The 17,237-nt window shown below is 38.8% G+C and overlaps 1 protein-coding gene across 1 annotated transcript in view; it reads right to left on the minus strand.

Annotated features, from left to right (window-relative positions):
- LOC124162248 (carbonic anhydrase-related protein 10) overlaps positions 1 to 17,237 on the minus strand; it is a 653,815-nt gene that overhangs the window by 191,125 nt on the left and 445,453 nt on the right. Inside the window, exons 3-4 of the mRNA XM_046538715.1 lie at positions 16,823 to 16,959; positions 5,609 to 5,800 (exon numbers count right to left, since the gene is read on the minus strand). Coding sequence (XP_046394671.1) covers positions 5,609 to 5,800; positions 16,823 to 16,959 — 329 coding nt within the window. The remainder of the gene's footprint in view (positions 1 to 5,608; positions 5,801 to 16,822; positions 16,960 to 17,237) is intronic.

Raw genomic sequence — 17,237 nt, forward strand, 5'->3', positions numbered from 1 at the left:
GAAAACTTTTCAGCCTTTTAGCTTGCATGAAGACATTAAATATCCCGTTTTACATAATTCGTTGTCTCGGGCGTGACTTCGTGGAATCGACTTAGCATAATGAATAGTAAAAAGCTTTTAGATTCCACATAAATTCATGTTTATACTTAAGAATCATGCATCATTTGAGCATTGCAAACCGTAATTCTGGATATCTTTTTCTATAGAATCGACTTTATTTTACCTATATGTCCATCGTTACTTCTATTACCTTTTCACTATTCAAAGGTGGTTTATAATTGAAAGTATTCTACCGGTGACGGTAAGTTATCATGAAAAATTTTGCGAATCACCCCCACTACCCAAATTGAACTTCCCTCTTCGATTGCCCGTGAAGCCTATTCCCTTTAGTTCTATCTACAAACCCCATCCTCTTCCTCTCCATTCCTCGCTTACCTAACAGTATTCCCTCTTCCACGAGTTTTAAGATCCGCTGCCGCTTTGCACTCGCACCATCCTAACCCTCTGTCTCATCCGTATCTTTTGTGGAAGTTTCCTCTTATCACCCACCATGTCTAGCACTTCGTCATTCCTTTTCATCTCTGTCCTCTCTACTATTTCCGTTCTTCTTTGCAGACTTATCTCGATTGCCTCGAGTCTTTTCTCCCTTCTTCCCTCAGTGTATACGTTTCCGCACCCGATAAGCGCTAACGAATAGGTAATGTAATAAAATGGAAAACAATTATCATTTTGAGACTAGAACCGGGCTCTTACTCGGAAGCAATAGTGAACGAGACTCATAACCTGGGAATGGCATATAAATTCACTAAAAATTGAAGTTGAAGATATTCGTTATTAAATCAGTTCATCGAAGTACCAAGGGTTTTAGGAGTCACAAACGTTACTATTATTATCAATTTAAACTCAGAAAAAATCGCCGTGTCTCGTGAAAATATAATTAAAAATTGATTTACTTAAGTAAGACTAATAAGCACTGAAACCTCCCACTAATACCTAAAAGTAATAACAATTTTAATTTTTATGACAGCATAATTTTATTGCTTCCTAGTGTAATCATTTTTAAAAATTACATAGCAATATAATTAAAATAAAAAGCGGAAGCTTTAGGCGGACTCCAAGAATGAACTGTGCTGAGACTACCTCCACGAATGTAAAAAAGTACCACTGAGGAAATAAATATATTTCAGAGTTGATTTTCTTATTTAAGCCAATCAATATTTAACAACTCATAGTTTTATAAAAAAGTCTCAAGTCTTCTAAAATTAATTCTTAATGATTTATTAGACTAAGTCCGAATTTACAGAATACGGATGATGTCGATAAGAAAGACTATCGGAGAGAGAGAGAGCCATTGTTCACAACGGTGGGGACAAGAAGGGATGTGTGAATGGTTTCCGAGGTAACTGCCTCCCAGTAGTTTTCGTACTCGTAACTTCCTCCGCGAACCCAAGGAGCTTCCCTCGCATTATCAATTCCGTTTGGCAAACCTTTATCACCAGAAAATGAACAATGGATAAGTTCCCCACAATCCCTGTAAAGAGGTAGATGATTGGTTGAAGTCGGGAATAAATTGTCCTATCCGAACACTGAGAACCTTGAACTTAGACCTTACTGATTTCAGTGGAATTCATAGGAATATGTGAATGAGACACTTCTCACTTTCCATATGTGTTTCACAACACAATTTACATACCCAATCAAAAATTAGATCAGGTTATTTTAGCCACAATAGGAAGAAAAAATTTTCTCGCATGCTTCCTACTAAATAACATGCCTTTCCCTACATATAAAAACGGGAGTATTTTTACGTATCAATCTTGAAATATATCATTTTCTCTGATAAAGTTTTCTCAATATTAAATCTCTGAGGATTATTAGGGAACTGAAATCTCAGCTGAGAGAAATTATAGATAGGACATTAATTTAAGGGAGCAATAATACCTATATTTATCTCAAATAGAGCAAAAAAATGCGTCTTTTTTTTGTATCCAAGTTTAAAACACCTTAAATCACCTTCAATGGATATTAATTTCTTAACAAAACTATAAATCAAAGTCTATTCTACTATTTTACAGTTAATTAGAGGGCATTAACTCTGAAAGTTTAGTATGGGATATATCTGCGTGAAAGGTCAAACATTTCATCCTCGACAATATCATGCCTCTATTTAACAAATTTTTAGACCAAGGCCGACCAAATGATTGCCATTTTCTTTGCCAATTTTTCATTACAAAAGTATATATTTTTTATCTACACCGATTTTTTATGTTTATTAGAACATATATATGACGGTTAATGTCACATAAGGTGAATGCATAATGCCATCACTTCTAAAAACGGGTCTTACTTTGTTATTGCATCGTCAAGTTCAATTCTCCTACTGCAATTGTCCTGACTACCACAGCCATTCAAAGAAAAGTGAACTTTTGGTTTTAGAGGGTTATTCCCTGTTTTTCTCAGATATGAAAAAGGCACTGAATGTCTATAATATCCGTTGTGCTATTGTATTTTTTCAAGACAGTGTGGTGCACACTTATCTACACGCTTTCATTCAATGTGGGAGCTATGCCCTTGGAAAAGGCTTACGGAAAAGATCTGCGACTTTTTATGGTCACACTGCCAGCCCATACAATTATTGTATACCGCTTTTTCCTTAAGGATAATTGTTTTCGAATAGCAGGATTATAAACAAGTAATTGCTCCATGTTCACTGATTAAACGAGCGCATTTTATAAAGAGTACAATATAAAATTATATTTTATAAAAAATGTATTTCCGAGGGAACTACAAAATAAATAAAATAAATTTTATACCAGCGTGACAAAGTCTGTAAATCATTGGTACATATACAGCGAAAAACGCTTGGCGCATGATCAATTATAATAATCAACACCATAGCGTAATGAAACTACGAAATACGATGAAGTACAATTAACTAAATTTCAGTTGATGTTGCGTATGAATTGGTTGTGCATTCATAACACATAATACTTACATAATAAATGTGATAAATACTTAAATTCTCTTTAATTCATAAGGAAAACGTTGTTTTGAGAATCGCGTAAGGGCGAAAGCAAGAATAAATTACAAAAATGGCTAGCTATCCCAGAAAAGCTTATATAAAATCCCCAAGATTAATTCATCAACCGCAAAATGCTTTAAATTCATATTAAAACAAGACAGCGATTGGGATCAATCGTCGTTTCGCGCAGAGGGTGTGTAGTACGACATGGGTATCCCGAAAACTCGGAATTATGGAAAAGGGGCGTCCTCATTCGTCATTTCCTTTCGGGGAGTGATGAGTAGAAGATGGGCGCCTGCCGAGTTGGCAGTTCGCCCGCACACCGTCTCTTGTTTACCCCTTTAATACGCGCCCGACCCGCGTCGCGTCGCACCATTCACGCCCCACATCCACCGCCGCCTTCACACCTGCTTCTTCTTCGTCTTCCATCCCGAAAACGTACGTTTACGCACCCCATCGTGCTCATAATTTATCTCGCCCCTTTAATGAACCTCTCCAACCCATATCCTCCTCTCTTCCGTCCCATAAGCACTCAAACTCCCACGGAGCGCATCTTCCCGCCCTCCGGGTTTTCACTTCGTCTCCTTTTCAAGCGATCTGGCATTTATTCGCCGCAACCGCCATCAACTAGGTACTACTTCTTCTTCTCTTCTCAGTCCTCTCCCAAAACAGGAATGGAGAATACGTAGATAGCGAAAATTCGTAGAGAGAGAGGGGTGTATGCGATTAGGAGACAAATAATGTCGAACTTAAAGTGCAAAACTCATAATATCTATGGGACTGTTTGAGTTTTGGGACTGTCATTCTAATTGTTTAGGTAGGTTCGTACGATACATTTTTTAACTACCCCTGCCTGATCCCCCCCCCCAAAACTGGACCTTCCTCATCCATTTGCAACAAGACTTGATCCTGCATATCAACAAAATTTCTCAAGGTACATGCCTACGATAAACCATTACAATAATGCTGGAATGAATTTCACGAAAAACGTAATGATGTATCTCGCACATATTCATTGATGAATCCACGTCCTAAACCCACTCCTATGTGAGCAGTTCTCTCTTCGGCCACGTGAGAAATAGTAGAAACCGATGCAGGAGTAAAGAAGGCATAAATTCTTACGCGAGTATGCATATAGGAGATCGGTTCTGGAAATACACCATGTGGAATGGCGTTGAGAACTAAAGAGGCGGATGATGAGAAAGGCAAAATAACTGTTTTCTTTCCATGTTTTTCGACGATGAAATGGTATAAACAAGGTAGTCAAAATTCATAAGGGTGAACCAACACAAACGAGAAAGTAAAGGGAAAGGTTATATTTTATCTTAGAGGGAAAACCCCTGTGGGTTTTATCACTGCCAAATATCTTGATGGTACAAAAATGCAATGCATATCAATTAATAACCCCATCAGTAAAATGGATGAAGAATTGCATCCGATAAAAGAGTGTACATAAAGAAATATACGTATTAAATTTTATTGGATACAAAAAATCATTTTCTTTTTGTTTTAGAAGGGGAATTTAGGAGCACGGTTTGTGGTAGATCCGTCATCAAAATCTCCGCTTTCTTTAGAACGGACGGTCCTAAACATACTGGAATTCGTTTTCTATACCAACTGGGTGAAATTACGTTTCGGCAGATTACTCTGCTTCAGGAATGAAGAGTAAAAATGGACGATGAGTAGCAATCGCTCCTCACCCTTGAAGGAGGCAGGGGAGTGAGCTGCCGAAAAGTTGAAAATGGAGCTCTCACCTTTAATCAATGGATCAATTACTTTATTAAAAACCTCAGAAGAGTTTTTGCATCTTATCGATAGGGAAAATCGTTTTTAGTAAGTCCGAAACATGGTCCAACCGACAGCACTAGTGTTATAATGGCATCCTATAGTAAGCTTGCCAAATCAACTGATGAAGTAGATACGAAATGGATTTTCGGGTTCTCTAACGGGTATTTGGCTAGATATCTCCCAGCGTTTCCAAGAACAACTTGTTTTTTATTCTTAGATCTCCTGATCTTAGTTTCGGATTATTTTTCAACTCTCTTTTTGCGTTATTATCCGATAAAATAGTGTTAATGATTATAATAAGTTATATAGATGTGATTAGATTTGATTAGCATCGTTTAATTTTTCATCGATCTCAATTATGTTGTTTTGCAATTTTGATTAGCGTTACAAAATGTTGCTGAATTAATTACCGATTTTCATTTTCTTTATTTTTATTCTTTTTAAAAATTGAAGAAGATTCCTTGATGATGGAAAACAAGTCGTTCTTCGAAATATAATTAGGGAAACGAAGCGTGATGGAGTGAAATTTTTCCATATTTTAGTAAACATATTATCCACAGTCAAAATATAATCGTGGATAGCAGAAAGTGTTTACTTCAAAGCGTTCTTTGAAACGGTGGGAGACATGCAGCCCGTTGAGAAACTTGAGAATCCCTTATACACCTGATACGCCGGATACCTATGATGAAGTGAATATATGAAAGTGTTCCATACGAGTGAGTGTGGTTAAATACTTCTAGGAGAGAGTCAAATAGGCGATGAAGGGAAGGGAACGAAGAAGGAAGCATTACCACTCACCTCTGCCGGGAAAGCGTAGCCGTGGACGCGATGCTCGGAGCCCTGGTGATTCTCCCGACCGTAATGGATGTAGATCTCCTCGAATTGGTAGCGGTACGCCAGGGGACCACCCGAGATGTTCACGTGGTGCTTGGTGTCCTTGTCGACGCGGAACACCAGCGACTGCCCCGTGTTGTGAAGCATCCCGCTCACCTGGCACGGAGGAAAGAACAAAGGCCATTAAGTCATGCGACTCAGCGGCAGACACGGACGTGAGAACAAGTGCAATGCAAGAACATAAAAGGTATTTTAGATAACTTTTACAAACCCAAATAATAATACGGTAAGTTGTACCTTAAAAATAACGAAGGCTTAATGGAGGCATTATTTTCAAGTTTTGGTCAGTTTTTTAATGAACATTTTTTCGCCAAAGTTTCGGATTATTATTCAGCCCGTCTTTAAAGTAATGGTACGATAAAAAACTTTAATGAAAATTATATGTCATACAGACGAAATATATTTTTATTTGAATCGCTTAGTTTCTTTAGAAATTATTTTGCATCTGCGAGTTTATAGTTTCACAATATATCTTCATATAATAATAAAACATAATGATTTTCATTTTTAATATTTTTATTATTTAAAAGAAATTATCATCTGCTCATTAGGAAGTGTTGTTGCTTCAATATTTCGTTCAACAGTTGACAACTTTGTACATGGGTGTCCCCAAATGTGTCGGAAAATATTTAATTGACAGCATTACGGTTTACATAAAATATCTTCCATTACTGTATTACTTTTCTATTGGCAGGTAAACAAGGCCAGCTATTGAAGTAAAGCATCCAACAGTAAAAATTAGACAAAAGTTTGAGATAAATTCTTCCCTCTTATTTGCATTCGATCAAATATGTGAGAATAAATACTGATCTAATAACTTGTAGTTCATAAATAGATAATCAAATAACTTATACTGTTCTAATAACTTGTAGTTTGGTGAAAAAAATTGGATTAGGCGGAAAATTTAGAGAAAAAATCAAAATTCTCCTGGGATTTCACACTGAGTAAGGAAATTTTAAGAAATTTGCAGCAGTGTGAAGGGAATATTCTGAAGATATCAGGCGAAAAGACACAGTGGGTCGACATAAAGTGAGGGGCGTTGTTGAACCGACGTGGATTGGCACGCGTAGAACAAAGTTAAGGAGAGAGAGAGAGAGAGAGACAAGAAACGCGCTCCTAAGCGCTCAGCCGGCAGCCACTTAGAAAAGAATCGAGGAAAAGCAGACGAGAAAGTTTAATGAGTTTTCAGAGCAACCAAGTATTGGGAAGTCATGAATACTACGGCTGAGAGACTGTGATGGCTGAAGTCGACGAATAATTCACGGGATCCAAGGTCTGAGGAAAAGGGGGTATTTTCGTGACAAAAGACATGCAGGAGTTCCGTGTCTAGAAAAAAAGAAGTATTGACGGTAAATGGCACTTATACTTTTGAGTTATCCGAACCAAGTCGGATGAAAATTGAGACCAAAAATAGGTGAAATAAAATTTTAATCTACTAGGAGCAGAAACGCTAGTCTGACAACTAAGGAGAAGTTCACCATATGCTGTTCTAAGGTTCCTTGCCGAGGGGAAAGTAACAGAAATTTTTTTTACGTGCAATCAACGTAGGCCTACAGTATTCAAGACGTGCAAAAAATAATCCGATGCCAAAAACAAACAGTAAAGCTATGAAGAAATGGGGAATACATGATCAGTGAAATTGCTATTTGTACCAGGAGAATGCGCCAATGCGCATCCAACCCAATATTTGCTAAATCTTATAGATCCTAGAAAGGTTATATAACACAATGAAGGGAAAAAGATGCGAAAAACCATGTAAATATACGCATATAGAAAAAGTCTATGAACGAAGCATATACACAAAAGAATTAAATCAAATGCTTGAATATGTAATTTTTTCCGATAACACAAGAGTAAGAGTAGAGAGTCAAATATCAGAAACAATATGCTGTTGAGCATTGGCGCAGCGAGGAGGCTTTGGAGGATAAACCTCCCCAGAGAACTGAGAAATTTTTAAGTTTAATCTGTTTTACTTTATTGGATTGATATTAGAAATAATAGGGTAAAGATTAATAAAATATTCCTCAGATGGCCGTAAAACTCACCATTTAGAACCATTTATCTTAAAGTTTTTTTTCTGTCGGAGGGCCCGGGCACCTGCCGCTTACCCTGGCGGTTACCATACCCTCTGATTCCCTCAGTATTAGTTGCGGTTTAAACCACCCCTAGCCTTCATTCCTAGCTGCGCCCCTGCTAGTGAGAGTGGAAGGAGTATGACAGTACAATACTCCTTTTAATTTCGATCCATTTCCCGAAAATTATGTGAAGGAAACGCGGTATATTGACGGAAAGAGACTAGAGTTGCAAATCGAACGGATTTATAAGAATTTCTAGAAAGAGTGCCAGAAAGCGGGAGCAAGATAGTACGTGTATACTCATTTTTCTATGAGACCGGAAGCAATTACTAACGATATAGAGAAAGCACAGGTATTTATAAGTCATAGGGCGAAAATGAGCTTATCTCTAGCGCGAGAATCACCTTAAAGATACCAAATGCACCGAAAATTTTAATGTCATACCACTGTGGTTAGAAGTAAGGGGAATTGAGTTGAACTAGGACGAGAAAAAATTGTAATTACACTTTTTTGATATAGTTTATAATATAGGCAGATTCGAGCATCATGTGGCGGAAGGAAAGTTGCAACTGTTTTATCAATATCAAAAATGCAATTTTCATCAATTACAAAAAAGCTGAAGCATATTAATCACTTCATTTTGCCTAGTACTTATGAACGTCGGTCTTTAACCTGGCTTTCGCTTTTTTAGGCATGTGATTGAGAGTGGTACTACGGCTCGCGAAAAATTTAATATTATTTTTCCAAAAATAAGTGAACTGAATGTTCCACGTAATACATCTAACAAACAGACACAAAAATAAGCTATGTTGAAGAAAAATATCTAAACCAATGAGTTTATCATTGGAACTTGGGAAGTTGGGAGGTTAATCCTCTTCACGATTTAGACCATATCTCCCCGAAGTCTGTTGAGGAAACAAGGAATATTGACGGAGATAAACTAGGATAAAAAAACGGATTACACGCACATAGTCGGGAGAGGGAAGAAGGATAGGACATAAAGCAGTTTTGACAGGTATCTCTTGCTTCACGGCCGCTTGCTCCAGGCGACTAAGCCTTCTCCCTGCTCCATGACAAACTTATGAACGTTTCAATTATTCGTTTCCTGTATCCGCGCGACCGAGTGTCACTCACGGGTCCAATTTGGCGCCGCCGCCGGTCGTGCTGCCGCCGGTGTGCGGCACGGACACTACTATCGCTCGTACCACCACCACCGCCGCACCTGGTAGCCCGACTTCAGTGCCGAATATGCCCGCGGTCACCGAAAAAGGGTTGAGTCGGTGCATCCTAGAAGCCGTTGAATAATTCGAATGCGCAAACACCCAGACACGCGCGCGCGCGATATGGATAGATACCAGGGCGTCGTGACCACCTTTATGAAGCCGGAGTTCACCGCAGGCCCGCGTAGTCCCGTAGGTAAGGGGCGTTTGCCGCTTCCACCACCCTCTCTCTTGAGCGTTCCAGAAAGGGAGATGGTCTGTGGATCGGAGATGGCCTCAAAGCGAAGTTGGATGCCGTAAGGAGGAACGTTTATCCGAATCGATGCCTGTGCTAAGTCTCTTATCAACAAAGCCTACTTCATTAATTTCGGTATTGTATTCTCCTGATTAAAACTCTGTGTTCTACTACTTGAAACATTTTTCGTGGCACCAAATTGGACTTTTTTATTCACAATACTCACATAAACTTTAATAGCATAAATGTTTTACGACTACTTTTGCCTAAAATAAATCAGCTTACCGACATTTTCAGGTCTGAATATAAATACGCTTACTGAAAAAATTTTCTGTTGCGCAAAAACATTAACGTCAAAAATCAAACTAAAACACTGCGGGTAATATTTGAAAAATAAGACAATACAGCTTTTAGGTATGGAGAGGGACTGCACGGAGATAAGGCGACGAATTATCCATCAGATTATGTAGCATTAGCGCAACGTGTTATCCTGGTGAACTATGAATGCACATATTTGAATAGGTGCGATAATATTGCGTTTTAGGGGCCAAAACGGATAGAGATACATGCCTATAGATAATTTTGGTGCAACCATTATTTGAGAGTAAGATATGCAACAATTTTAAGGAGCTAAATGGCGTTTCGCCAGGGTGAAAAATTCGTATTTTTTTAAATCCGTATTTGTGTCCTACTATTGAAGCCCTATCTGAGAGTGAACTTAATTCTCCTTTCGGCATTCCTTAATAGTGTATGGTATTTTTCAATGACTTAGCTGTAAATGAGAAGGCTCTTATGCAACCCGAAACAAAAAGGCGCATTGTCTTTGCTATTCCTAACAGCATTTCCTCTATTCCATGCCGTTGAAAACATGCAAAAAATTTTTGATGTTAGTTGAATAGATGAGGATGCAGCAAGATGCTATGATATTTTGATTATTAGTAAATACTTATTTAAAAAAATACAATTGGCAACAACGACGTAAACAAATGTCAGTGGATCGGAGGACCTGGAAACATCCCCTAAACAAGGATAATTCAGAAATAATTAATTGCTGATGGACACTTCCGCGAAGTGTTGCAGTGGGTTAAGTTACGTTTTCAGGTTGTCCTCCCAGCCGACTCATCTTCATCAAGGGCGTACCCAGGGTCATAACCAGGGGGGAGGACAAGCCGTGGTCTAGGAGATGGGCAAGCCATTGCCTAGGGGGGGGGGGGCCACAGCCATGGGACTTATGAGGTTATTTCCTTGAAAAAATAGTTTTATTTTAGTTATATATCTAATACTAGTATGTATCATTTTTCATGGGTTAAAAGAAAATTTGTTGAATACTTTCGTTTCAATTCAGTGCTGATTTTCCTTAACCACTTTTGCAATTTTTGCTTCAAAGGGCAATTCAACTGCCCCTCGCTTGGTACGCTCGTGATCTTCATGACGACAGTTTAGCCGGCGTTGCAGCAGGCGTCATCAAGTTTCAAATGACAGGCGCAGAGTCAACGACTTCAATCCTGCAAGACGTTGGCTTGATCCCGATCGGAGCCTTGAGGAGATGAATCACCTCGTCTCAGTTACGATCCAGATTAGAATTACAGTTCTATGCTCAAAGAGTTGCTGAATCGTGTAAAAGCGATCTAGAACGAGCAAAATGACTTTATTTAGGCTATGAAAGGTGAAATAAGTGAGATACAGAGGGCTATATCGGTGTGGGAGTGCCAGACCTATCGAATATAATGAGTCCCTATCGAATGACAGTGTCAAAATTGAATATCATGTCACAGATGATCATAGTCTGACAAAACGGCATTGGAGCGCAGCTCAACTTCCAGGAACAATATATTCACTCTGGTAAGTACGTCACAGAAATCTACGATACTCCGATCATCCCCGATGAAGTATCGGGAACAGTATTCTGTCAAGTTAGAATAGGCCTTGGGTCAAATTCGATAGCTGTGATAACGACACGAACTATAATTATAGACTTAGAGCCTGCTTAAAAAGCACAAATAAAAGTCTGTGTCCTTCTCTGCCTCATGGTGTTTTACAGCTACCTTTCGTATAATATTCTTTGGCTTAGCACCTCGTTTGTCACCCTCTTTGATTTTCATCACGCGTTGCCAGCACCTGGTCTTGAAGGCTGAAATACTTGCTCTACTTTCCAATATTTAGGCTACTAATAGGTACATTGCCACTTCCCATGTGATTTTTCTCGCATACTGCATCCTCGTCTCAACTTTAAGGCTCTTGCAGTTGAGTAGCAGCCTTTACGTTATGAAAGACGACTTAGATTGGACTGTCCGACGCTTTATTCCTACCATTCTTCTTTCAACTTATTTAATTGGTGGCTTGATAGTTATACAACGAACTTAAACACTTTATCCTACAGCAATTTCTGATTCCATATAACGTTCACGAGGTTTTGGCTAAGCTATCTGCCACTTTTAGGTACCATATGTTGGAAACTAGAGAAGGTGTTATCGCGTACATAGAAAGATGCTCTTCATTTGAAACGTTCAGATTTCGTATGAGATGAAATGCATTTTTGGAAATCATTGAGATGGTGCGGTGAAGGAAATACTATTGATGAAGGCTAAGAGGATTCAGGAGGACAGAGAAATGAAAAGGAATTAAACTTTTTCTCATCTAACGTTAAGCATTGTTTCCACGTCTGCCACCTGTTGTTGAGCTTAAACAATTTTCACCCGGGACGGTAGAAATATAGCACGTCAAGAGATATTCCAGTTGAAGATCTCGTAGATAATCTGCTTCACGTATGTTTACGCAGGCGCTTATCAAAACATGATGTAAGATACGTTGATTAAGATTATTTTTTGTACATTTCAGCTCCATGAACACTGTGTAATGGCAATGAAAAAATAAGAACTTTTACAGTTGCTTTCAATAATATAATTGAATTGCTAATAACTCAAAAAGAAGATAAATTACTGAACTAAGTTTTGTTTTTATCAAGAGTCTAAGTGAACAATGGACTTATAACAAGCGTTTTATCACAATGGCATTTATATTTTTCCCATGATTCAAACAACTCACAATTAGAACCTACAAGAAATTTAAATTTTCAAATGATATTTTCATGAAATGTATAATCATTTATTTAATTATTCCTTATCGTTAGTCAATGAATTGCAGACAGAAATGAGTTGCTACTGTTTAATTTTTATGAAAATGATATTTCTTCAATGAAAGGAAGAATATGCAGAACGAGGTGACATTTAAAAGCTCAATCTCGTTCTTAATACCAAGATTCGCCATTGCGCTGCTGAAAGACCAAAGTTAACTAACCAAATACCTAACTCATAGCTTCCACGAATTTCATGCTTTGCCATCCTTTATGGCTATCAGGGACGTTAAAATCGTCTTCAGTGTTCATTCAGAGAAATTTCACGGACAACTATGGAACATGCAGACCTAGTTGTATGTGCGTTAGCTTGAAAACGGAAGGCCTTTGATTAGATTATATATGAGGTGAAAGCAGAGAACTACATAGAGGATATTATTATGTAATTATTTCACAAATAATTATAAGATCAAAAGGAAACATTCACAGCAGCTATGAATAATTGCCATTAACTTTTTCACGATGAATTTATAGCTGATACATTCATTTATTGTAACACACTCTACCTAATTATTCACTAAAAAGTGATTACAACGATATTTAGAAATATAGAGCGATAGATTAAAATATAAAGATACATTCTTAGCAGTTTCTTGCTCCAATTTAGCGTAAAAGCTACATATGGACTAATGTGACTAAACATCTCTAGACAAGTATGGCTTACTCTGAGGTAGGACACCAATACGTAACCAAGTGATAAGGTTATGACGGGAAAGTGAATTGTCAAATTGGTCTCAAATCAATGAGTTCCTTGGCAGTGAGTACATCTTGAGAAAACGTATTCTACAATTCCTTCAATTATTTATAGGCTATATACCTACCTTAGCAAGTAAAAGGAAATTATTTCACGTCAAGAAAGCCACTTTTACAAATAGCAAAATTCTGTATTCTTGGTGATTGGGCAAAAGAAAAAAAAAACAGTTCGCTTAAATAATTTTCAATCAATTACCATTGATGATTGAAGCGGGATTGGATGAGACATTGGTTGCATGGAATTAAATGGGATTTCCTCGAATATCCTCAATTATAATTGACCCATAAATTCAGCTGAGCAGGCTCAATCTTCATGCCCGTCCGGCTTATAACTTTGCCTTACTTCCAGCTTACTCAATAATAAATCTGCCACGTGCCGAACTTTGAAAAGCCGTTTTCTGGTCCTGACTTTACACATGATCAAGTGTCACCTCGCTGTCTTCATGAAAAGAGCGCTGCCCGCTGTTTAAGTATCTCTACGTGCTGTGAGTGATTGCGTATTTCTGTCGTGAGAGCCCAAGTATGACCCTATTAAGCGAGATCAATTTCACTGTGTCTGTGCTTCCTCCTGTTTCATGGGTGTAGTGAAAACTATTTTTGGTGGATTAGAGGTTTACATTAAAACTATTTGTAAGAACCGTGACATTTTGAAAAAAAAACGAAGTATTAAAAGGGTAAAAACCACATGTTTATTTACTTTAGACATTTTTTCACGAAAATGTAGGGTAAGTTCTTCCTTTGCGTAGCCAATATGACTCCCTTAAAACTATAAGAATTGTATATACAGCCGTAGGTTCAAAATTAATTAGTTGCTTATACAGAAAAAATTTGACTAAAAATTGTATCTTTACATATAAGAGCAAAATTAAAAAAAAAAGGAAAAAAAGGACTAAGTTAATATCAGTAAATTTTGGCCACTCTCCACCAAAATTTCTGCGGGCTTAGCGTTTGATAAAGCTCTAAATGGCAGAAAGAACAATTAAATCTTATGGAAACAAATCCTTTTAGTTTATATGGAAAATATTTCAAACTTTTTATGCTAGGAAATGCTGACATTGTTCCTCTTTCTTAAAATAAATCAAAAAGACGATAAATACCAAGCGGCAATGCACTACACCAAAACGACGGTTTTCGTCTTTTCTACTTATTTTAAGCATTTTAATAGATATTTTGGTTCATATAAACAAAGGATCACTTAAAGAAAGTTAAGCCAGGCTTTATAAATTGTATGTTTACCTTCGAACCTCCACAATAAAAAGATAAAATTCGACCGGTTGAGGGGGAGAGACACTCTTCCCCTGTAAGAACTGTATGAAAATGGACTCTGGTCCCACAGGAAGCCACTCTTAAGCTACTTTGCCTCGTCTCTTCCGTCCTCCGTTTCCACGCTCTCATAGTGTCGGTCTGGTCCCACTCAAGGGCACCAGGTGTTGCGGTGAGGGGGCGCCCGACATATCCACGGAAACAGACCGGTCATTCCCGTGCCGAGCGGCTATTGATCCGAAACTCGATAAAAATCACATCAACTCCTTATGAGACCGGGCGGGCGGTCGGACACGGGCGCGTATGAATACATTAAAGGGTCCCTTTTCCACATGGACGCTCTCCGACTGCACTCGCTCCCAGGAGAGGGGTTGATAGGGAGGAGGGTGATCGTGTGTCTCATGGGTGAGGAGGAGGAGGAGAGTTGGCTGTTCGTATTCTCCCACCGCACCCTAACACTGCCATGCCATGAGAAAGTGTGAGTGATGACTTAAGCTAAGGTCATGCTTAACATATCTTAAGGCTATAAGGACTAGACCCGTGATTTGGCAAGTATCCTCCTCTTGTTTAATCATATTGCCTAGAATGTTTTTACTGCCATATTAATTTTTTCTTGACTTTTATTTTATTTCTATGGTATGTATTTTGCTAAAATATGACAACAAGAGAGGAGTAGTGCGTACTGTACAAAATGCCAAGCTAGCGATTTGATCGTTGGATTATTCTTCCTAATAGTATAATCCTCTAAAATTGCTGGCACAGTAATGGCTTCCCCTGGTTTCGCTAGTGAGTGGGCCCTTTTCGCTTCTATAGCGATAAGGTATTTTCCCCCGTCGCATCCCTTCCAACCCTTTCCCTATCCCAGAGGCGTCGACGGACTCCTATCGTGGCGGCGCCTCTTTCCTTGTTCCTTCCCGTCCAAATCCCTCCCCAGATGATTGGGCGTGTCAGTATAATTACTTGGTCCCGTGTTGTATCCTCTAAGGGCCCCCCTGAGCCCTCATTTCTTGTACAAAATGCCTATCTACTGAAAACCGTAGAAATTTCTTCCCTCATAGGATTTTTTTCCATTCTGTAGAAACATTAAATCATGGTTTCGCTAGTAATGGGCCCTGGTTGCTTCCATAGCGGCGAGGGTTTTCCCATCCCGCCCTTCCATCCATATCCCTACCGCGGAGGCGTCGCTGGGCTCCTATTGCGGCGGCTCCTCCATCCCTTTTCCTTCCCATCCACTTCCATCTCCGGGTGCGCGGGCGTATCGTATAAGTTACTGGGTCCCTGCCCCGGTGTGATGTAACCCTCAGAGGACCCTCCTAGGCTCCTGATCACTGTACAAAATGCCTCCAACGATTTGATCTTTATATTTTTCTCTTTCATAGAAAAATCTTCCAAAATCGTTGGCTAAACAAAGTATGGTTCCGCTAATAGTGGGCCCTGTCATCTTTCATTGCGGCGTGGGTATTCCCCTACCCTACACTTATGTTCCTATTCCGTCGACGGGCTGCTACCGCGGCGGCGCGGGCGCCTCCATCCTTTTTCCTTGCCATTCCACTCCCCTCCCCGGGTTCGCGGGCGTATCAGTTGAAGTACTGGGTCACGGGTCCGGTGCGTATTCTTCGAAGAACCCTCCTTGGGTTCTCATTCTCTACACAAAATGCCATGAAACTAAGAAGATCAGACCCGTAATTTGTACGGGTGACCTCTACTTATCATATCGCCTAGAATTTTTTAAAGGTCATCTTATTTTTTTTTCTTTTATTTATTTTTTATGGTATGCATTCTGTTGAAATAGAATTTACTTTATTCACATAGAAATAAAGTTATACCACCTGTCTACCTTAAAAGACCAACACTCCTCCAAGTGACAGGTTAAGCGTTTCTATTTTATTTGTAACGATAGCACGTGTTCTAATCAGAAAATCGCTACCCTTAAAGGATTACGTCTAGCCATTTCGATGTTTTAGTTATCACATTTATGCATTTGACATTCATTATTTCATTTGAGATGGAAATAAGCATTATACCGAGTATCTGCCAGTGGCATGTGGTAGGCGGTAATTATAGTTATCAAGTCAGTTTCTTCCCATAAGATACTATCGGCAATGCTATAGGAAACCCAGATTCTCTCGTTCATCCAAAATTTTATAGCAGAATACTTAAAAATGAAAGAAAATGCTAAGTTTGATGGGTACTTTTGTATATTTGAAAATTAGGTACGACCCGGGTTTTATAACACAGTTACATCGTCAGGCTCTACGATGTACGTCCTCGCTAGATCCCGTAACTATTTTATGAAATCCAGAACCTGGTTTTTCAAATATATCGGTGAACCTAACAAAGTCTATACTTCTATTTTTCATAGTATAATGGTTTCACACTGTTAGACCTGAAATCATCAGCCATAAAATACTTTCATTTCCACTCACGCAATGCACTCACCTTGTGCTTGTCGATGTGGATGTGTCTAAGGTAAGGGTCATAGAGCAACTTTCCGGGCTCCACGTTGATCGGCGATTGCCTTCGTCCTTTGTTACAAAGGTTCCACTGCGGGTTTATGAGGCCCCAGAATGCTGGACCTAGACAGAAAAAGAATTGGAAATCAATTTTTATATTCATCAACCAAAAATTAGTGAAATCAAGGGTTAACATTCAAGCCAATTGCGAAGAACACGGTCTACGTATGGGTAAGGGCTATGTTTTCTCTCAAATATTTTCTGTTGACCAACGACCAACCGGGTAAAAGCTGATACCGGGTGCGGTATACAGAAATCGTTTTTTCCATTGTTTACTATTGCATGTGCACACCATCGTTATAACTGCTTTGTTTTTTTCCAGAAAATCATGTAATATGACC

This window comes from Ischnura elegans, chromosome 7, assembly GCF_921293095.1.
Source record: "Ischnura elegans chromosome 7, ioIscEleg1.1, whole genome shotgun sequence".
NCBI classification, from domain to species: Eukaryota; Metazoa; Arthropoda; class Insecta; order Odonata; family Coenagrionidae; genus Ischnura; species Ischnura elegans.